Genomic DNA, 17,847 nt, shown 5'->3' on the forward strand with positions numbered 1-17,847 from the left:
AATTACGGAGGCCAGGCCACTAATACATTATTCCTGCAGCACTGTGACACATCGTTTCCTCTATGTTTGTCGCGGTGTTTCGTAAGTCATTGAATTAGTTATGAAATAATTTACATGGCGCCAGTTCCACTTATTCCCACACGGTGTCGCTTATTTCTGCCTGAAACACAAACAGGTGTGTGGTTCTTGTCGTTAACTGACAAACTGACTTAAAAAATGAAAAAGTCGTTAACTGGCATGTATTGTAATGTAAAAGGTCGCAGGGCTGATTTTCCGGACACGCGTTATGGAAAATATTGGACTATTAACGTCAGAGTTTTTTTTTTTTTTTTTTTAACAGTCTATGAGTCGACTTCATTTGTATGTGGAAGCAGGTTTTAAAATTGTTTCGAAACTGCTGAAGCAGATTTATAATTACTGCGATGGACTGGCTTCCCGGCCAGAGTTAACGCTACTGCTGAGCTCCGTGCTTCAGGAACTGAGATTTCTAAGTTGTATAATTTATGTTGCAAAGCGCATACATGCAACATGGAGCTTACAATTTGTATCAGGCACCTCTCTCACACACACACATTTTTTTCTAAACATAAATGTATATATAGTTTTATCACTAGTCGTCTAGACAAATATACTGTATTTCTATATTTGTGAGACGTTTGAATAAGTTGAACTACATTTCCCATAATGCCGAGCAGCGCGCTTAAAGGGGGTGGTCAGTCATCAATGAGCTTCACCCGCGCCTCTTGGTAGTAAGGCGGAGATTTGTGTTGTCAAGTTACAGTAAAGGCAGAAAGTTACACAATGTAGCAGCAGCAGCTTTTATAATGCGCTCTCAGCAGACACGTGTGCTTCTGATCCTCGGCCACTCGTCGTTGTTTCCTTAGAAGGAAAATTTGATTTCAGTGGAGGCAAAATCGTTTAATTGGTCTTTTTTTATCCGGACAGAAGTCACTATGTAACGTCGGGTAAACAGAGTTTGCTGTGAATGGTTTCTCAATGAGTTGCTGCTCGGAATAGCGTAAAAATCGAGGTTGAACCAGGATGGCGTTTTTAACGGTAGACATTCAGGGGTAAACGTCGAGGGTTGTTAGCGCGCGAATTTCAGAAATTTTATCATAATCATCTCAGGAGAAGACATCGAGGACTGCGGGGATGGATGTTCATTCGGTCTTCTTGACCACAGGAGGCTCCGTGCTTCTTTTCCGACTGCTGAACAGCGGGTTGAACAGGCTCTACATACCAGAGTCCGCCCGGAGAAACCCGTGGAAATGGAGAAACATCTTGACTTCGTTCTTCCACAGCCTTCTCACAGGAATGTGGTCTGTCCTTTGGTGAGTCACCGTGCACATCTTTACCATTGTTACTGCTGTACAGAGTATATATACACTTCGAGGTGTACAGAAGTGCCGATCGATCCCCTAGTTTGACAAGTCGTGGGAAAAAGCACGAGTTCGCGGGGTGTTTTTTCCCTTCTCCATTTGATAACAGTAGCGCTTTGTAAGCGCGATGAAATGAGTATTTAACTGCACTTTCCAAGTGATACCTGCCTTGAGCTGCGCGATCGGGCACTTCACTTTTTTTTTTTTTTTTTTTCTTTTTTTGCGCAAACGAACCTCAGCGAATGTACGACGATGCGCTTTTTTGTTTTGTTTCCATCATCATTCTTTTTTCTACCTGCTTTCCCGCAGTTTCTACTTGCATCCGCAAATGGCAGAAGACCTGATCTCCACGCACTCGGTGTTCTCCCACGCGCTGGTCAGCGTGTCTATCGGTGAGTGTCACGGGGGCAGCAGCGCGAGGCCGCCTGGACGTCGCGCTCCCTTTGCACGAGTGATGCGCGTGTCACGCTGCGCATGTCATGCTGTCGCACTACACGCTCTTGTAGTATGGAAGCTCCAGCAGAGCCCACACTCGCTGTCAATTGGGTATCATTTTAAACTGCTCCTACTAGTTATCTGACACCTCTGTGCAAAAAAAACTGAGTATGTTTATCAGTTTTGCAAAGATTTCCTGGGTTTATATAGGCAGCTGTTCTTACTGGGTAAGTACATTGCTGAAGGGCACAGCAGCTGGAGATGGGATTCGAACCTGTGACCTCTGGGTCTAAGGTAGCAGTTTAGCCACTGCACTACCAGCTGTCCCTATTATTCCACCTGCTGCTTGTTTTCTGATCGAGTCACGTGGAGAGCAAGATTTTTGCTGAGTTGCTGTTGAGGTTTAGACAGGTTTCCCCGTCAGAGTTATAATTTAGGGCAAACTGAGTTATGAAGTGTAATGTCAGGGGCGGCTGATAGTGTGGTTACAGCTGCTGCCCTTGGACCCAAAGGTCACAGGTTCAGATCCCACCTCTAGCTGTAGCACTTGCCCTGAATTGCTCCAGTTAAATTGCCCAGCTGTGTAAATTGGTAAATAATTCTAAGAAACATTGTATGTTGCTTTGGAGAAAAGTGTCAGCTAAATGAATAAATGTATTGTGTACATATATTTTTTTGTCGTTCAAAAGTTCACACATCCACTGGTCAGCGTGTTCAGTCTCTAAAATAATTCCGATGCAGAATGGTTCTAGTAAAAGCTGTAGTTTACTTTGTACAATTTGTTCACGAAATTTTACAAGTTCTTGTAAAAAGTAGTTGTGTTACAAGTACTGTACAGTTCCAGCACGGGACTGTAAAAGCTGCATTTTAGCTTGTCCCTGTCAGTTAAATGTTACAGATGTCAAGAAGTCCCTTCGTTACAATACACACAGACACATCATCTGAGACGCTTATGCCATACGGGGTCGCGGGGAGCCAGAGCCTAACCCGGCAACACAGGGCGTAAGGCTGGATGGGGAGGAGACACACCCAGGACGGGACGCCAGTCTGTCACAAGGCACCCCAAGCGGGACTTGAACCCCAGACCCACCAGAGAGCAGGACCCGGTCCAACCCGGAGAATCGCCGCGCCCCCCCGTTACAATACAAAGAATTTTTTTTCCTCTGCCTAGCTGGAAGACCGGTACTGTTAGAAATACGAGTAAAACAAATGGGAAAGTACCACTTGTCCCATAGTTCTACTCACGCCTCATGTCATCATTGTCACAGTTTTTCAGTGAGTCGTTTTAAAAGGAAAAGGTTATGGTTAGTAATAGTTATATGTATTGACAGTATGGTGAAGCTTAACCTAATTCATGTAACATTTTTGATCAAAATTGCCTGCTGGTAGTGTAGTGGTTAGAGTTACTGCCTTTGGATCCAAAGGTTGCAGGTTTGATCTCCACCTCCAGTACCCTTGAGAAAGGTACTTACCCTAAAATTGCTCCAGTAAAAAAAGTACCCAGCTGTATAAATGGTTGTTTCGTAACTGAAACCTTAACGCTGTAAGTTGCTTTGGAGAAAAGTGTCAGCTAAAAGAATAAATGTAAAATAATCTTTAAATCAAGAATATTCTCCTCCGTGGAACAGTAAACTTCCACTCAATTTTTAGACTTTTTTTTTTTTTAAACTTGTTAAATTGAGTCAAGCCTCAGAATAGTCAGCCTGTTTGAGCCCACGTGAACCGTTCAGCTGCCGCACTGTCAAAGTGTAGTGTTGTGTTAGTGCTAAACAGCCCCTTTACTGCTTTGTGGGCTTGCAGCAAGGCCCACTGAATTCCCAGGATTGCTCAAATTCTTGGAAGAATCCCACTCCTCGAGTTGGCAGAGCTGTCGGCTGGGGCTGGGGAATGAATGGGGGGCTTTATGATCCGTCCCAGGCACCGCATTTAACCCTGCGTTTCATGTGACCTCCTCAAGAAGGATGCTGCGGCTCCCAACGGGATCATTTATTATTTTTCCCCTTCAGTTAAAATGCCTTTTCCTAACAGGCTGTGAAGTCTCAGTAAGGAGGTTAGATCCTACATAAGACTTTTTGCTAAAGTCGATCCATCTGAAGTCCTCTGTCAGAACTATTGTTGGAGATGTCATGGATGGAGACTTGGTTTAGTCCAGACACCTGGAAACATGCCAGTTTATTTTAGATTTACTCAGGATGTCGCTGCTTTCTTTTATCATTTTCCATCTGTGTTAATACTTATATCGCTAGTATATATCATATGGTTATGTCACAAATAAGTGTTGAAGTCTCTCAGCTTCCTGTTTCCACTGTTATACATAACTTCTGAAATGTTTACCGGGGTGTGGTTTTAAGATCCATTATAGTGATAACTGTTGAGTGCAGTGAATTACCTCACCCTGCATGTGAGCTTTCTGCTGATTTGATTGTGAATAATCTAATAATGAAAATGTCTGGTACCTGGTCATCAGACCTTCTGATAGGCTGCAAGCAGTCTTGGGCCGGCCTAGTCCCGCATTCATCATTTTGCTACGAGAAAACTACAGACCACACTAAAGACCATGATGGCTGAATCTAACCTTGTCAGAGCTGAAGAGCCTGGAGCAACATTTTATCGCTCGCCACTATATGGCTGCTGAGTTGAATATCTGTGTCTCATGTGTCTGACTCTGTTCTCCAAAAATGAATAGTCCTGAGCCAGTCAACAACCATCAGAAATCTTGTTGTGATGCTGGACTTTGTTTTGTTTTCTGTAACAGAATATATGGGGCTTACAAAACATCTAGCAGACTCTTGGAAAGATGATGAGAGCACCTGAGTGTAATTTGGCCCAAAAAAATTGAGATGAGTAGTTTTGGATGTGGTTCTCACTACCTTCTACCAAAGTTTTACATGATAGAATAGACATTAGGCCTAATTTTCCCATAAGGTGACTGAATATTCCTGACTCAACGGTAACTGAACATGGACAGTGTGAACTATGGAGATGCATGCTATGCTTCCACCTTCAGCCCAACAATATTGTAGTAGAATATGGACCATGACCTGATCCTCTTGTGTCAACTGAGGAGCCACAGATGAAATCAGTATTTCATAAGTCTTTGGCAGTCAGGGATGTGGAATAGTTTATTTTGTGGAAGAATTTTCCAGTTGAATGCTCTGCTATCCAAAAAATGACATGTTTGTACAAGGTCAGTGTGGTGTCAAATATCTTGGTAACTTTTGACAAAGTTCATGTAGGTGATTCATATGCTCAAGAACTTTCTTACATACAAATCATAATGCCTCCTTTTTTCTTCCAAGGGTACTTCATTTACGACTTCTTTGACATGGTCCTCAGCCAGAAAATCAGCCAGTCCTGGGAACTCCTTTTTCACCACATGGTGGTAAGTACTCATGCAAGACCTTGTTGTGCACTGTGAGTTGTGCATGTGAACTGCCTGGGCCTCTCTTCTGAGACATGTTACTGAAACCACCTGTATGGTTGAGCTTTTTATTCACCTCCTTGTCTTGCTCAGTGCTGTATTGCGAAGAGGTCAAAGATCTTAGCTATTCAGGAGGTCTGAGATGTTCTGAAATGTCTCTCTGAGAACTAGTTTTCTGTTGTGTGGTGAACTGTTCACTTTGCGTGTAACTGACTGAGGGAGAACGCGACTCGTGTCCTAATGTATGGCTGCAGCCAGCTGGAGTTCCAGCCCGAGATGCACATTCATACCAGTACGTTCTTGGCTGTGCTTCCACTCGCATTGCGTCATCTCTTGCTCTTCTCTCTTCAAGGAAAGTAGGTCATTTTTTTTTTTTCTGTTTTCTTCCCCCCCGTTTTTGTTGTTCTTTCCTCATTGCTAAAACTTTGAAAAAGTGCCTCCATGGTGTCAGTAAGCACGCATGCACACACACGCTGTCTGAAACTGCTTGTCCCATACGGGGTGGCGGGGAGCCGGACCCTAACCTGGCAACGTAGGGCGTAAGGCTGGAGGGGGAGGGGACGCACCCCGGACAGGACGCCAGTCCGTCGCAAGGTACCCCTAGCGGGACTCGAACCCCAGACCCACCAGCAAGCAGGACTCGGCCAAACCCGCTGCGCCACCGCACCCCCTCAGTAAGCACGATAAATGGATATTTTCTCTTGCTATTACTCCTTATCTTTACCTGACACCCTCACGCACACACACTCTACCTGCTCTTTCACTATCGCGGCCAGACACGACCGACAGAATGAGATGGTACGTTTTAGGAAGAGTAAGAGCGGAATGCTCTCTTGATCGACATGCTGCGCATTCCTCACCAAACTGGCCGTGCTTTATCATAAACATTTCTAGGTTGCGTCACTGAATGTTTGCTTTTCTGCGGAGCAAAGTGTTTGTGCTCAGAATGCATTGTTCAGGGACGTCGGCGTCCACGCTACACATCGTAGTAGCGTCTGGTGGAAGCGGAACGGCCGGTCAGACGTTCCATGGGAACAGTCAGTCGTTCCTCAGAAACTCCGGTGGTGTGGATTTTGCCAACGAGGCTCCAGCTCTCTGCCAGCAATGACTTATGGGTACTGGCAGGCGACCAAACGCCACTGAAACCCTTCTAGACCCCAAGTCCTGACAACCTGCTTGCTTTGGGAAATGGGAAGTCCTGTTATCTGTGCCAGAGTGGGGGCTTGTTCCTTAACCAAGTTCAGAGTTCATCCTTATTAGTTTACTGCTCGTACTTCTCTGGGAGAAATTGTTCTCCACTCCTTGGGTAACAGCAGTTCTTCAGTTTATATATCCATAATTTTTTTTTTTTTTTTTTTTTTTTTTTTTTCCTCCCCCCCACCCTCCTCCTACATGCTCTGGGTGGAATAGCAGATTTTTACAGCCTCTGGAAAATGTTTTCATTAAGGTTGTACGAGTTGCCATGAGTTTTTGTAAAAGTTCTAGGAAGGGGTACCGACGTGGACCATAGTACTCTGTTAATGAGCAGTGTAATGGCTTCTTTGGAAACGCACTCTGATCAGATTCAGGGGTTTATATGAGTCGTAAAAAACTCAATGCACACTTTGTTTAGGGATGTATGGCAGGTACTGACCTGTGAAAATCCATTCAGTAAGGTTAAGTGCTGAAGACTATATGAATGCTTGAACCTGGTATCAACATATACTGCACTCTCCACTAATTGTTCTTGAATGTGTGTCTGTCCTCGCTAATCCAAAATCACAGTGGCATTCAGGACAAACTATACAGTCTGAGAAACATCATTTTATGTCCGACACACCAAAATACACTTAACTTTGCTGAAATTGCTCAAAGTCTCAATAGCGTAAAGCTCAAAGCAATTATTTGGTGAACTTCATGAAAGAGTGTATCTGTGATACACGGCCACATTGTCCGAATGAAAGAACTGAAAGGGGTGTGTTTTCTTTATCACAAATCCTCTCGGCAAAAACCGCAAGCAAAATAATGTTCAGATAAAAAACATACCGTATCTGTCATTTGGAATAGGTGGATTGATCCTTTATGCCATCTTATTGAAATTAAGTTTTTTTTTTTTTTTTTTTAAATATGTAAAGAATTTATTTGGAATCTAGGATTGGAATGAAATCTTTAAAATGGACAAAATATTTCTGCATGCAAGTCCCATGGATGAACATTTTATAAAAAAAAAAAAAAAAAGCTTTCTTTGAAAAGAGTGGTCCTGTAGGGTATGCAATTACCATGTTCCTTTCTTACTTTCTGTATCTTGACTCCTGGAATCCAGTGGTTAATTTTGCTTTATTGCTCTGAACATTTTGACCCATTTTTCAGATGGAATTCAGCCTGGTAAACAGATCTGTCACGAGGGACAGGGACATCTGGTTATTCACCATCCGTCACCAGCTCAATCTTTTACGTGCTTGTGGTTTTCAGTTGGCATTCTGGTCTTTACTAAAATAGCTCTCATCCGTTTCTCATTTAACACAACTGAGCTTGTCGGTTAGACTGGGATGTCTCCACGTGCAACAGAGGGGTCATGTTGTTGTTGTGTGACAGTGACCCCCCCCCCGTCAAAAAGGCAGTAAGATTTTATCTTAGACATTTGACCGAGATGCTGTGGTTTGTTCAGAGGTGAGACTGTTTGATTTTAGGAACAAAGCAGGGACTCGGGTTCAGGTCTCTGGATATGCTCATAGCTGGGACAGCTGGTAGCGTAGTGGTTAGCGGCTGCAGCCTTTGGAACTGAAGGTTGTGGCTTTGAACCTCACTTTTGGCTGTTGTACCCTTGAGCAGGGTACTTTACCTTAAATTCCTGGGTGCCCGGCGCTTTCGTGCTGCGTCACTTGATGTGCTGTACTTTCTCTACGAGATGTATGTTGCTTTGGAGAAAAGCATCTGCTAAATGAATAAATATAAACGTAAACAGTCTGACTTTCAGTATAAAGGTCCATATATAATATAATTTTAATACATGAAGCACCTGCATATAATAATATATGCAGATAATGAATGACACAACTGCGATGTTCTGTATGTTGTCACAGAGGCCGCATCCCTGACCCAGCTCAGCTCAAACTGCGGGACCAGAGCTGCTGCTTCTGGTGCAGGACTGACGTGCCCAACGCCGCTGAACGAGACTGGGAATGGCATGTGGCACGTGAGGGTGGCAGCTGTGTGCCCACAGAGTGCGCTGCTGGCTTCCTCTGCTGTAGCTGTGTCATTGTTTCCTCTCCTGGCTCCAGTGCCACTGCCACACTGCAGCATCCTGTGTCACCCTGTGGAAAGTGGCTGTCTTATATGGGTGATGCGAGGTGACCGGGGCAAGACCCTTACATTGATTTCCAACGTACGATCAGAAAACTCCCACTGGCTCGGTATTAATTTAACTTTTTAGTCCTCAAAAAGGGAGATGCGCGGCGAGGAACGTTCCGGATGACAGTTGCAGTATCTTGGAGTCCAGCTGTGCCCTCAGTGGTTGTGGCGCTTTATGTCACACTGATGACACACTTGACCAGCAGCATGAGTGAGAGGTATTTAGACACCACCATTGATGTTTTGTTCCGTTTGTTGCGGTGTTGTTGTGTGTCAGTGATGCAGTTCGCTTAGGAAAACGCAATATGTGTAGCTCTGTGTCACAAGCAGTTCCAGATTTGGTGTTGCTGGGTGATGAATCACTGGAAAATGTGTAAAACATACTGTTCACTTCCACAGTATTTCTGTGCACGTTGCCTGGCAACAATAGGCTTCGGAACACATGATAAATTCTGTCTCATCTCTGGAGTCTTATTTCTTTGTCCATGGACTTACCTGGAGGAGTATCTGTAGTTTTACATCTATTCCTCCGACACACTTTTAGTCAGAGTGTTCAAAAATGCAGTGAACAATAAACCATAAGCTGTAGCTATAAACACCCAGGTATCATGCTCCTGCCATTTCGCTTGTACACGCCACTCAAGAAGGTGTATACAGAAGTGAAATTCAAATGGGGAAATTTGTCAATGATTGTAGCAGATGCTACTGGATAAGTTTAAGTGAGAAGTGATGCTGCAAGGCATTGGTTTTCAGACCTTTCTTGAAAGTTAGGAGGGATTCAGCAGTTCTGAGGGACCGACTGAGTTTGTTTCATCACTTCGGGGTCTAAACCAAAAACGGGTGGGCTTTTGTTTTTGGATCACTTGTGGCTGGGACAAGTCAGTGCCCAATGGTGGAGGACCACACGGCTTTTGTTGGGGTTTGGATCCAGCCGCAGTTATTTTTGTGTCAGAACACTTCTTATTTTAGTGTTCTACTGGGGCAGCTGGTAGCGTAATGGCTAGAGCTGCTGCCTTTTGACCCAAAGGTTATAGCTATGAATCCCACATCCAGCTGTAGTACCCTTGAGCATAGTACTTAACCTGAGTTGCCCCAGTAAAATTACCCGGTTGCATAAACGGGTAAATAATTGTCAATACCTTAATATCGTAAGTCACTTTGGGGGGGGGGGGGAAAGCGTCAGCTAAATGAATAAATGTAAATGCATTATTATGGCTATAGTTAGAGATTAGCAGCAGATTAATTTACCATCATATCTGATTTGGGGGGGAAACTCACTTATTTCTCATAGTTGGGATGAGTTGTTGCTTTGTGCTGTCTTAGGGGTGATTTGCAAAGTGTTGACCTCTCTGCCCTCCATGTGTTACCTGACAGGCCTGATGCATGGTTGCTATGTCATTCTTGAGTGTTTTATGGACCATTTGTGGCTTTGTCTTTCACGTGTGGACTTTGCCCAAACCCACCCGCCGAGGACGTGCGCACACAAAAGCCTGTAGCCTAATGCTTTATCTTGTGGAAACCTGTTGCAAGTTGAAATAGATATTGTGATATTTTTCCCCTTTCACCCCTCCTCTTGCCCGGATCTCCAAGCCTCATGATTACAGCGTTAGATGGAATGTAGAATGAGCCTCTATGGGGTTGCAGGATTCCATAGTGTGGTTTTCATCGCCGACTTATTCGTGTTCCTCCTCAGCAGACAAGGAGATGGAGAAGGATGTGTCCTCAGCTCATCGGACAGGTTGTGCAACCGCTGTTGTCTCGTCTTCAGTTCCGGAGTCCATTGTTAAACAGGGAAGCAAATGATAGTTGTCCAATGTTTTAAATCCCTCAAACTCCTTTTTGTTTTCTTTAGGAAAAAAAATGCATCTCGAGTGATGTCACACTGTACAGGTTGCCCTTATGTGGAATTTAAAGTAAGGAGATGCCATGTTGTCCGTAGTGTGTTATTTTTGGAGTGAGTCTTTTTTTTTTTTTTTTTTTTTTTTGGGGTCCTTCTTACTGAAACACACGTGGGGAGATGCGGTAGCACAATGGGTTTGACCGGGTCCTGCTCTCCGATGGGTCTGGAGTTCAAGTTCTGCTTGGGGTGCCTTGCGATGGACTGGTGCCCCGTCCTGGGTGTGTCCCCTCCCCCTCCGGCCTTGCGCCCTGTGTTGCCGGGTTGGACTCCGGCTCTCCGCGACTCTGCATGGGACAAGCGGTTTCAGACAATACGTGTGCGTGCGAGACTGAGAAGTGCACATATTTATGTCCACCAGGACTTCACCCTTTTGTTGTGGGTGCACGTTCTGTTTCAAAGCCAGTAGTTTTGGGGGGGGTCCACAGTGTGGACTCCCTCTGCCCCCTCCCACCACACATATCACAGAAGTCCAGGGTCACAAGGACAGAGTGTGTCCCAGCATGCGACCCTGGGACGGGGGTGAAGACTCTGGTGTCTGATACTCGCTCTTCAAAATGTTCTTCCCCATACACCATTTTACTTTCCCCACACACACACACACACACGTGCGCGCACATACGTTCTCCCAGTGCTTACTGCATCTCCAGAGTGCTGCTTTTATACACAGCACACCTCAGGACGTGTCCTAAATTTTCCAAGGGAACGGGAGGACAGCTTCCCCACGCTGCCCTCGGTGCATCTTGCCGAATAACACTGGCTCAGCTTCACCATCTGAAGATGTAACGTGGTGCAGTTGGGTTGCGGCAGTGGCTGGAGCAGGAAGAGGGAGTCTGCAGGGCCACGCAGTACTGCTGTGGGATGTAGTAATTGGCCCTGCAGGGACATCATAATGGGGTGCAAATAAGTCCAACAGTGCTCTACTTCTGCTTCTGCTCCCAAGTGAGCTAATGGTCTTCTGGGGGTTGGAAGGGGGTCTCTTTTAAATAAGAATTTCCATCCTTAGACTCAGAACACGTGTCTGTGAAGAAAACGGTCCAACATAAGGACCTGTGTTCTTAACCATGGCGGTGTTGGTGTGAATCCCATATTTCAGCTGGAAAATTACATAAGGGTTAGTAGTTGGTGTGGTTAAGGATCTACTTTTCTCACGAAAGCATGGGAGGTCTTCCTGTGTTGTGTTGCGTGGATCTACATCAGAGTGTGAGGAGGACAAACGTCCACGGCTAGCTCCTGCGTACGAGACCATCTAGTCAGAACTTGGGAAGTCGTGGAAGCGGTGATGCATCATGGGAAATAAATGTGATTGCGCAAGATACTAATTCTGTGCACTTGATTAATCGTGTGTCCTGATGGAGAGAGTGGACCACAGCCATTCTCTCCTGGGTTCTTAATGGACTTGCACAACATTAATGGAATGGTTAAGAGCATCCTGGATGTCTCCTCAACTATCTCTGTTGCCTGTGGCCCTTGCAGCAGTCGAACTGACAGCGTATTGCTTTCGAGAGTGTTGTCGAAAGACCCGTAACTTAACGTCTGTGGTTTTCATCGATCTCGTCAGTCCAGGATGCTGTCTGGGTGCTGTTAGTCACACCGTTGCTAGGGTGGTAAACAGTCACATTTTCACTTATTTTCCTCTTCCTACATTGACGTTTTCTGTGAACTTTGGCACAGAAGCTTCTGCCAGCCAAACATCTGCTCTTCCGCTCTGTTCAGGAGCCCCTGCGTTCTGCACCGGTGGTCTTTGCCACCGAGCAACAAGTGGTTTGCATGCCGAAGGTCTCCTTGTCCAGGACCTCGTATCTGCAATAACAGGAAGCGACGGGAGTGTTTTTCCTAAATGAGCAATAGAGGCGTCCGGTTAGACTCTCGTACGGTGGCCTCGCCAGTGTAGAGTTTTGTCTTGGGGTCGTGATATGCTGCGTTGAAGATTAGAAGATGGCACAGATCCCCGCTGGTGTCAGCCATTGAGGGCACCGGGGCCTCCTTTACGGAGCCTTTCCTTCTGCGAAAAGTGGTCGAGTGCCAGGCAGCCTTGACTGGAGCACCGCTGAGGATGTACGCTGTCTTTGTTTCGCTTGCGTTTGCTCGTTTAGCAGACGCTCGTCTCCGAAGAGCTGTACGACTCGGGGAGTGCTGAAGTCGTCCCGGTACGCTTTACTTGAGTAGCTGAAAACATCATGTATCCCATGCTGGGAAGATTCAAATATTATATTACATTTATTTATTTAGCTTATGCATTTATCTAAATTGACTTAGAATGTTGATTTATTTACAGTTATTTACCAGTTTATAGAGCTGCTGATTTATTGGAGTAATTTAGGGTAAGTACCTTGCTTAAGGGTACTACAGCTGGAGGTGTGAGTCAAACCTGTAGCCTTTGGGGCCAAAGAGAGCAGCTCTAACCACTACGCTACCAGCTGCCCCATATACATTGGCAGTGTTACCAAGTGGCATTGAACAAATGTAAGTTGCTGTCAGGACACATGGAGAGAAAGGGGACCTTCTGCACCGTCTTACCGGCTACACCGTCGTTTTTCCTGCATAACCTTTGTTGTAACCTCCAGCCCTAAAGGTCGGCACGGCGACATCCGAGCGAAGGTGTTTTTCATGTTGCCCCGGCGACCTCCTGCTGGGAATTTTTTCTGTGAAATTCCCTAGTGGGACTGTTTACATGTTTGAGACCGAGTCATGCTCATAAAAGGTTATTATCCGGTCTGCTGTGTGTGCATATGATACAAACCTGAGCCAAATTATCTGATTAGATGAAGGGCTAGAGATTCTGGGCTGCATTAAGGTGATGGAGCTGTGCCTAAAACCAAAGACCCCCTTTTTTTTTTTTAAATATTTAACTCATTCTCTTATTACATTTGTAGCTGACTACACTTACAACAAAGAGGGTGTGGTGGCGCAGCAGGTTTGACCTGTGCCTGCTCTCTGGTGGGTCTGGGGTTCGAGTCCTTCTTGGGGTGCCTTGCAATGGACTGGCGTCCTGTCCTGTCCTGGGTGTGTCCCCTCCCTCCCTGTGTTGCTGGGTTAGACTCCAGGTTGCTGCGACCCCGCTTGGGACAAGTGGTTTCAGTGTGTGTGTACAGTTGCAACATCCCACTGAAGCGATGGCAAGTGGAAAGTATATTAAAGTAAAATCTGTTGTGGCCCCTTGTGCCTGTCATGGATTTGCCATCTGCCGTCTCTTCCTCAAACTGCAAGTTTTGTGACTCCTCCACCCCCCTGGTAAAAATCACTTTTTACCCCGTTCCTTCATTCTACCCTTCCAGTATAACATTGCACTGACCTCCTCATTAGTTGCAGTCTGATAATTTATTAAGTAATATTTCCAATTCGCAGATGTGACATATTTTTGCGTTTGCCTTACAAAGAAGGGAGTGTGCAGATTCTGTGCCAAGATCACGCGAAGCACCATATCTTGTTTGGTCGGACTCCACGTGATGCCAGTCATGAGATTTTTGAGAATTTTGTGATTTCAGCTTTGAGTGAAGTTTTATTCAGTTAAAATAAATTGAAAGAGTTGTCAGTTGGTGTAGCTTCAGAGCTATAGGACCCCATGGTATTCCTTTTCTTCACTACTCTTAATTTTTTTGGGTTTGACTTTTTTGGAGATTAACTGTGCGTGTGTGTGTGTGTGTGTGTGTGTGTGTGTGTGTGTGTGTGTGTGTGCGCGCGCGCAGGTAGGTCAGTCAGTTCTATGTGAAATGTTCTTGCTATGAAGGCCCCATTTTCTGTGTGCTCATCTTCTTTCTCTTCTCTTTGTGTCCAGGTCATTACGTGTTTCAGTATCTCGGTGCTCACCGGCCGCTATGTGGGCTTTGCTGTGGTCGCATTGCTGGTTGAGATCAATTCCATCTTCCTGCACTTGCGCCAGGTTCTCCGCATGGCCGGCCTGGCCAAGAGCACCATGTACCGGCTCAATAGCATGGTGAACCTGGGCACCTACGTGGTGTTCCGCATAAGCACCCTCGCCTGGATGACCCGCTGGCTGGTGTTGAACCGAGACCACATCCCACTCATCAGCTACACAGTGGGGAGCGTGGGCATGGCCATCATGACTGCCATGAACATCGTTCTCTTCTACCGACTGCTACGCAGTGATTTCCTCAAGAGCAGTCGCGAAGGGTGGAAGGAGAAGGATACGTAGTAGAAGGAATCAAGTCCCTCGGCCACCAAATTTCTGCCCCATTTCTCGCATCTGGACCACAAAACTCAGCACCATGGGATGCCTTATTTTGTCAAACTGCAAAAAGTGTCAAGTGGTTGAACATGATTTTTTTTTTCCCCCCCTCTGTTTTCTATCACTATTAATCTTCTTCTAGTAAGATAACAATCACAAAACGGGGCATTAAGCCGCATCAGATTTGACTATTGGCACGGATGAGTTTGAGGAGCAAGTGCCTTCCAGTTGAAGTAAATGACATGTACTGTCCATGTTTCAGAAGCAGCTTTTAAAATGAATAAAAATGACAAACCTGCCAATAGCTGAAGTTTAATTATACTGGATGCACACTGTAAAAAATTACAATATCAAAATACACCAAAATTCCTGATACGTTGTATGCCGAAAAAGGCCAATATAACCAATAAACAAAGTGATGCTTTGTGTAAATCTTAAGTCGAATGGCATCGAAGGCTTTCCAGATTGAACCATGTGTATTTAAAGCACTGACTGCTGCAGTTAATGTAGGAAACCCTTCAGACCAGACCTTTCTAAGTGTCCGTGCTGGGAGAATGTTAATTGAAAGTAGCACTGAGTGTTCCTGTTGGTCTGCTAAAAAGCCTCATAAAGCATGAATCTGCTACCTCAGAGACATGTAGCTGCTGCGTGGGTTTTCTAATATAAGCTTTATTAGCTCCAGGACTATGTCTTGTGCCTCCCGTGAGGCAACGATGTGGGTATACATTTTGCGTTTGCGTTGGAAGCAGTGCTTGACTGTTTGTGGCACAGAATAAAACTGCGGAGCAACTATGGTATGGAATCAAAAGAAAGGTTTCACTCGGTCCTTTCAAGATGTGAACCAGTCACACTGCGGGTGCACAGCAAGTTGACGTGATGACTGGAAAGCAAAGATTCTGTTTTTCCTCACTTTGTTGGCGCTCGAGAGCAAAAGGCCGCACGTCCGGCAGCCGTTGCTGTTCCAGTAACTGTTGCCATGGTTACCAAGATGTCGTAATGGGATGCTCGCTCATGCTGATATTCGGTACGATGGATCAATCAGCTGATGTGAAGGAACACCGCTAGAAGTTAAGGGCACCTGAATTGCATGAGACATTTTTATGAAATATGCTGCATGCAAACGGCAAATATTACAGGCAAAGCTGTTTATTCAGGAACAAATGTTAGCAAAAAAGAATAACTTTAGAACATGCTGTACAGTATGTTTATAACAGTGAAATTTTTAATGGTTTTGTTTTACTTTTTGTTCATCGTAATTTATTAATTTTATACATTTTCTGGTTTGAACTGAACTGTTTGATACAATTTCAGGACATTTTCAGTTTGAAGTTTGGCAGAGTGACTTAGGGGTCTTGTATGTGGTCATGCAACTGTAGACAAAAAAATGTTTTCAGGGTTAACATTTAGATTATCTTAGAAACGGTTTTAAAACTCAGTCCACAGAGGGCTGCACAACTGCCTTTTTCAGTCCTTAAGTGCTCTGTTAAAGCAAACAGTTGTAATATTTTATTTTTGCATAAATGACCTTTGAGTATTGCACCACTTGTATCTCATATTAAATATTGTATTCAGCTTACCTGATGTATGAGTTATGCTGAAATGTAAAATGGTACTGAAGCTCTTTGACTTATAATGGATCACACAGCATTGTGATTCATAATCTGAGAGTAACTGAGACGTCTCTTGTACTGGTTGTACATCTGATGCAGTTCTTAAAGTTGGCCTACTGAGTGTAATTAGTTTGCTTTTAACATGGATCTCTCAATTTTAATCTCCTGTTTAAAAGGTTATTTAACGTGTGTTAAGCTACTTTTGAAAAACTTGTAGGTATTAGAACATTTGACATCATAATATTGTATTTTGTTCAGTCATTATGAATGTAGCATACAGCTCAGCCTTGGTTAAGAAGGGAGCAGTAAGCTTGTAATTACATCATGATTGTCTGCAACTAAAATGAAGAAAATTTCTAATCAGTTGGTTAGTAACGGGTTAATAACTGGACTGCAATTGCGATCTATGACCACAAGGGGGTGCACTGGTACGTTGGACGAGTCCCAACAATATTACCATGTAGCCAATAGACGTACATTTTCATTTGATAATCCTTCTGTGTCACTGGTTTAAAAACTATCTGGATACTTATATTTTTATAGTTCAACCACAATTTAAAATGGATTTTTTTGTTCAATATTATTAACTTGAATTGTGAATGAATAAAATTTCTTACATTTTCAAATGATTATGAATGTATCTAGTTAAAAACATAGCAAAAGAAGTCTTGCCTTCATGCGTAATATATCATGTGATATGAAAAATTTAACAGGATCTTGTTTAAGCCTAAAATAAAATTTTTATTCACTTTTAATAACACTTTATAATGAATAAAGCTTGTATATTGTATAATGTATGTTTCCTTGTAATTGTAACATAATGGTTTACTATTAAAGAATGTATAAGTTATTGTCCCCATGTTTTATTGTTTAGATTCAATGCTCTTTAAATACTAAGGTTTTTCTTGCAAATAATTATTAGATATTCTTTCCCCACCTTATGAAGGTAATTTATTGAAAACCTTTGTAAGGTCAATTCTCATAACTGAAATAGTATTTACCATTAGGGGGTGCGGTGGTGCAGTGAGTTTGGCTGGGTCCCACTCTCTGGTGGGCTTGGGGTTCAAGTCCTACTTGGGGTGCCTTGCGATGGAATGGCGTCCCATCCGGGGTGTCCCCCCCGAGCCTTGCGCCCTGCGTTGCCAGGTTAGGCTCCGGTTCGCTGCGACCCTGCTCGGAACAAATGGTTTCAGACTGCGTGTGTGTGTATTTACCATTAGTTTCAATGGTAGAAAAAGCACTGCTGAGTCCCCAAATCGATACCCATTTTTGCTAGAATATCATGAAATCCCATCAAAATAGACACTGTTAATTCAGTAGTTATTACCTACAACATAGACAAACTTGGTAGCTGATATCATAGTGGTTAGAGCTGCTGCCGTTGGACCCAAAGATTACAGGTTTGCGTCTCGCCTCCAGCTGCGGTACCCTTAAGCAAGGCACTTGCCCTGAATTGCTAAAGTAAAATTGCCCACCTGTATAAATTAGTAAATAATTGTATCGGTATATTAATTTATACTGTATATATATTTAAATTTATATTATTTATATTTGTTTTCCTTTGAATGAAAAAAAAACAAATGTAT

The 17,847-nt window shown here is 44.0% G+C and overlaps 1 protein-coding gene across 1 annotated transcript; it reads left to right on the forward strand.

The window, feature by feature from the left end:
• Positions 1 to 765: 765 nt before the first annotated feature.
• On the forward strand, positions 766 to 16,804 carry tlcd2 (TLC domain containing 2). The gene is made up of 4 exons (XM_018732472.2): positions 766 to 1,331; positions 1,689 to 1,771; positions 5,114 to 5,196; positions 14,241 to 16,804. Exons 1-4 carry the CDS (start codon positions 1,153 to 1,155, stop codon positions 14,616 to 14,618), a joined length of 723 nt encoding a protein of 240 aa, XP_018587988.1. The 5' UTR covers positions 766 to 1,152; the 3' UTR covers positions 14,619 to 16,804.
• Positions 16,805 to 17,847: the final 1,043 nt, after the last annotated feature.

The sequence above is a fragment of the Scleropages formosus genome, chromosome 10 (genome assembly GCF_900964775.1).
Source record: "Scleropages formosus chromosome 10, fSclFor1.1, whole genome shotgun sequence".
Classification (NCBI taxonomy): Eukaryota; Metazoa; Chordata; class Actinopteri; order Osteoglossiformes; family Osteoglossidae; genus Scleropages; species Scleropages formosus.

Coding starts and splice junctions, on each gene's coding strand:
- tlcd2 (XM_018732472.2), top strand. CDS start 1,153: ATGGATGTTCATTCGGTCTTCTTGACCACAGGAGGCTCCGTGCTTCTT. Junction 1,332..1,688: donor GGAATGTGGTCTGTCCTTTG/GTGAGTCACCGT, acceptor GCTTTCCCGCAG/TTTCTACTTGCATCCGCAAA. Junction 5,197..14,240: donor TCCTTTTTCACCACATGGTG/GTAAGTACTCAT, acceptor CTTTGTGTCCAG/GTCATTACGTGTTTCAGTAT.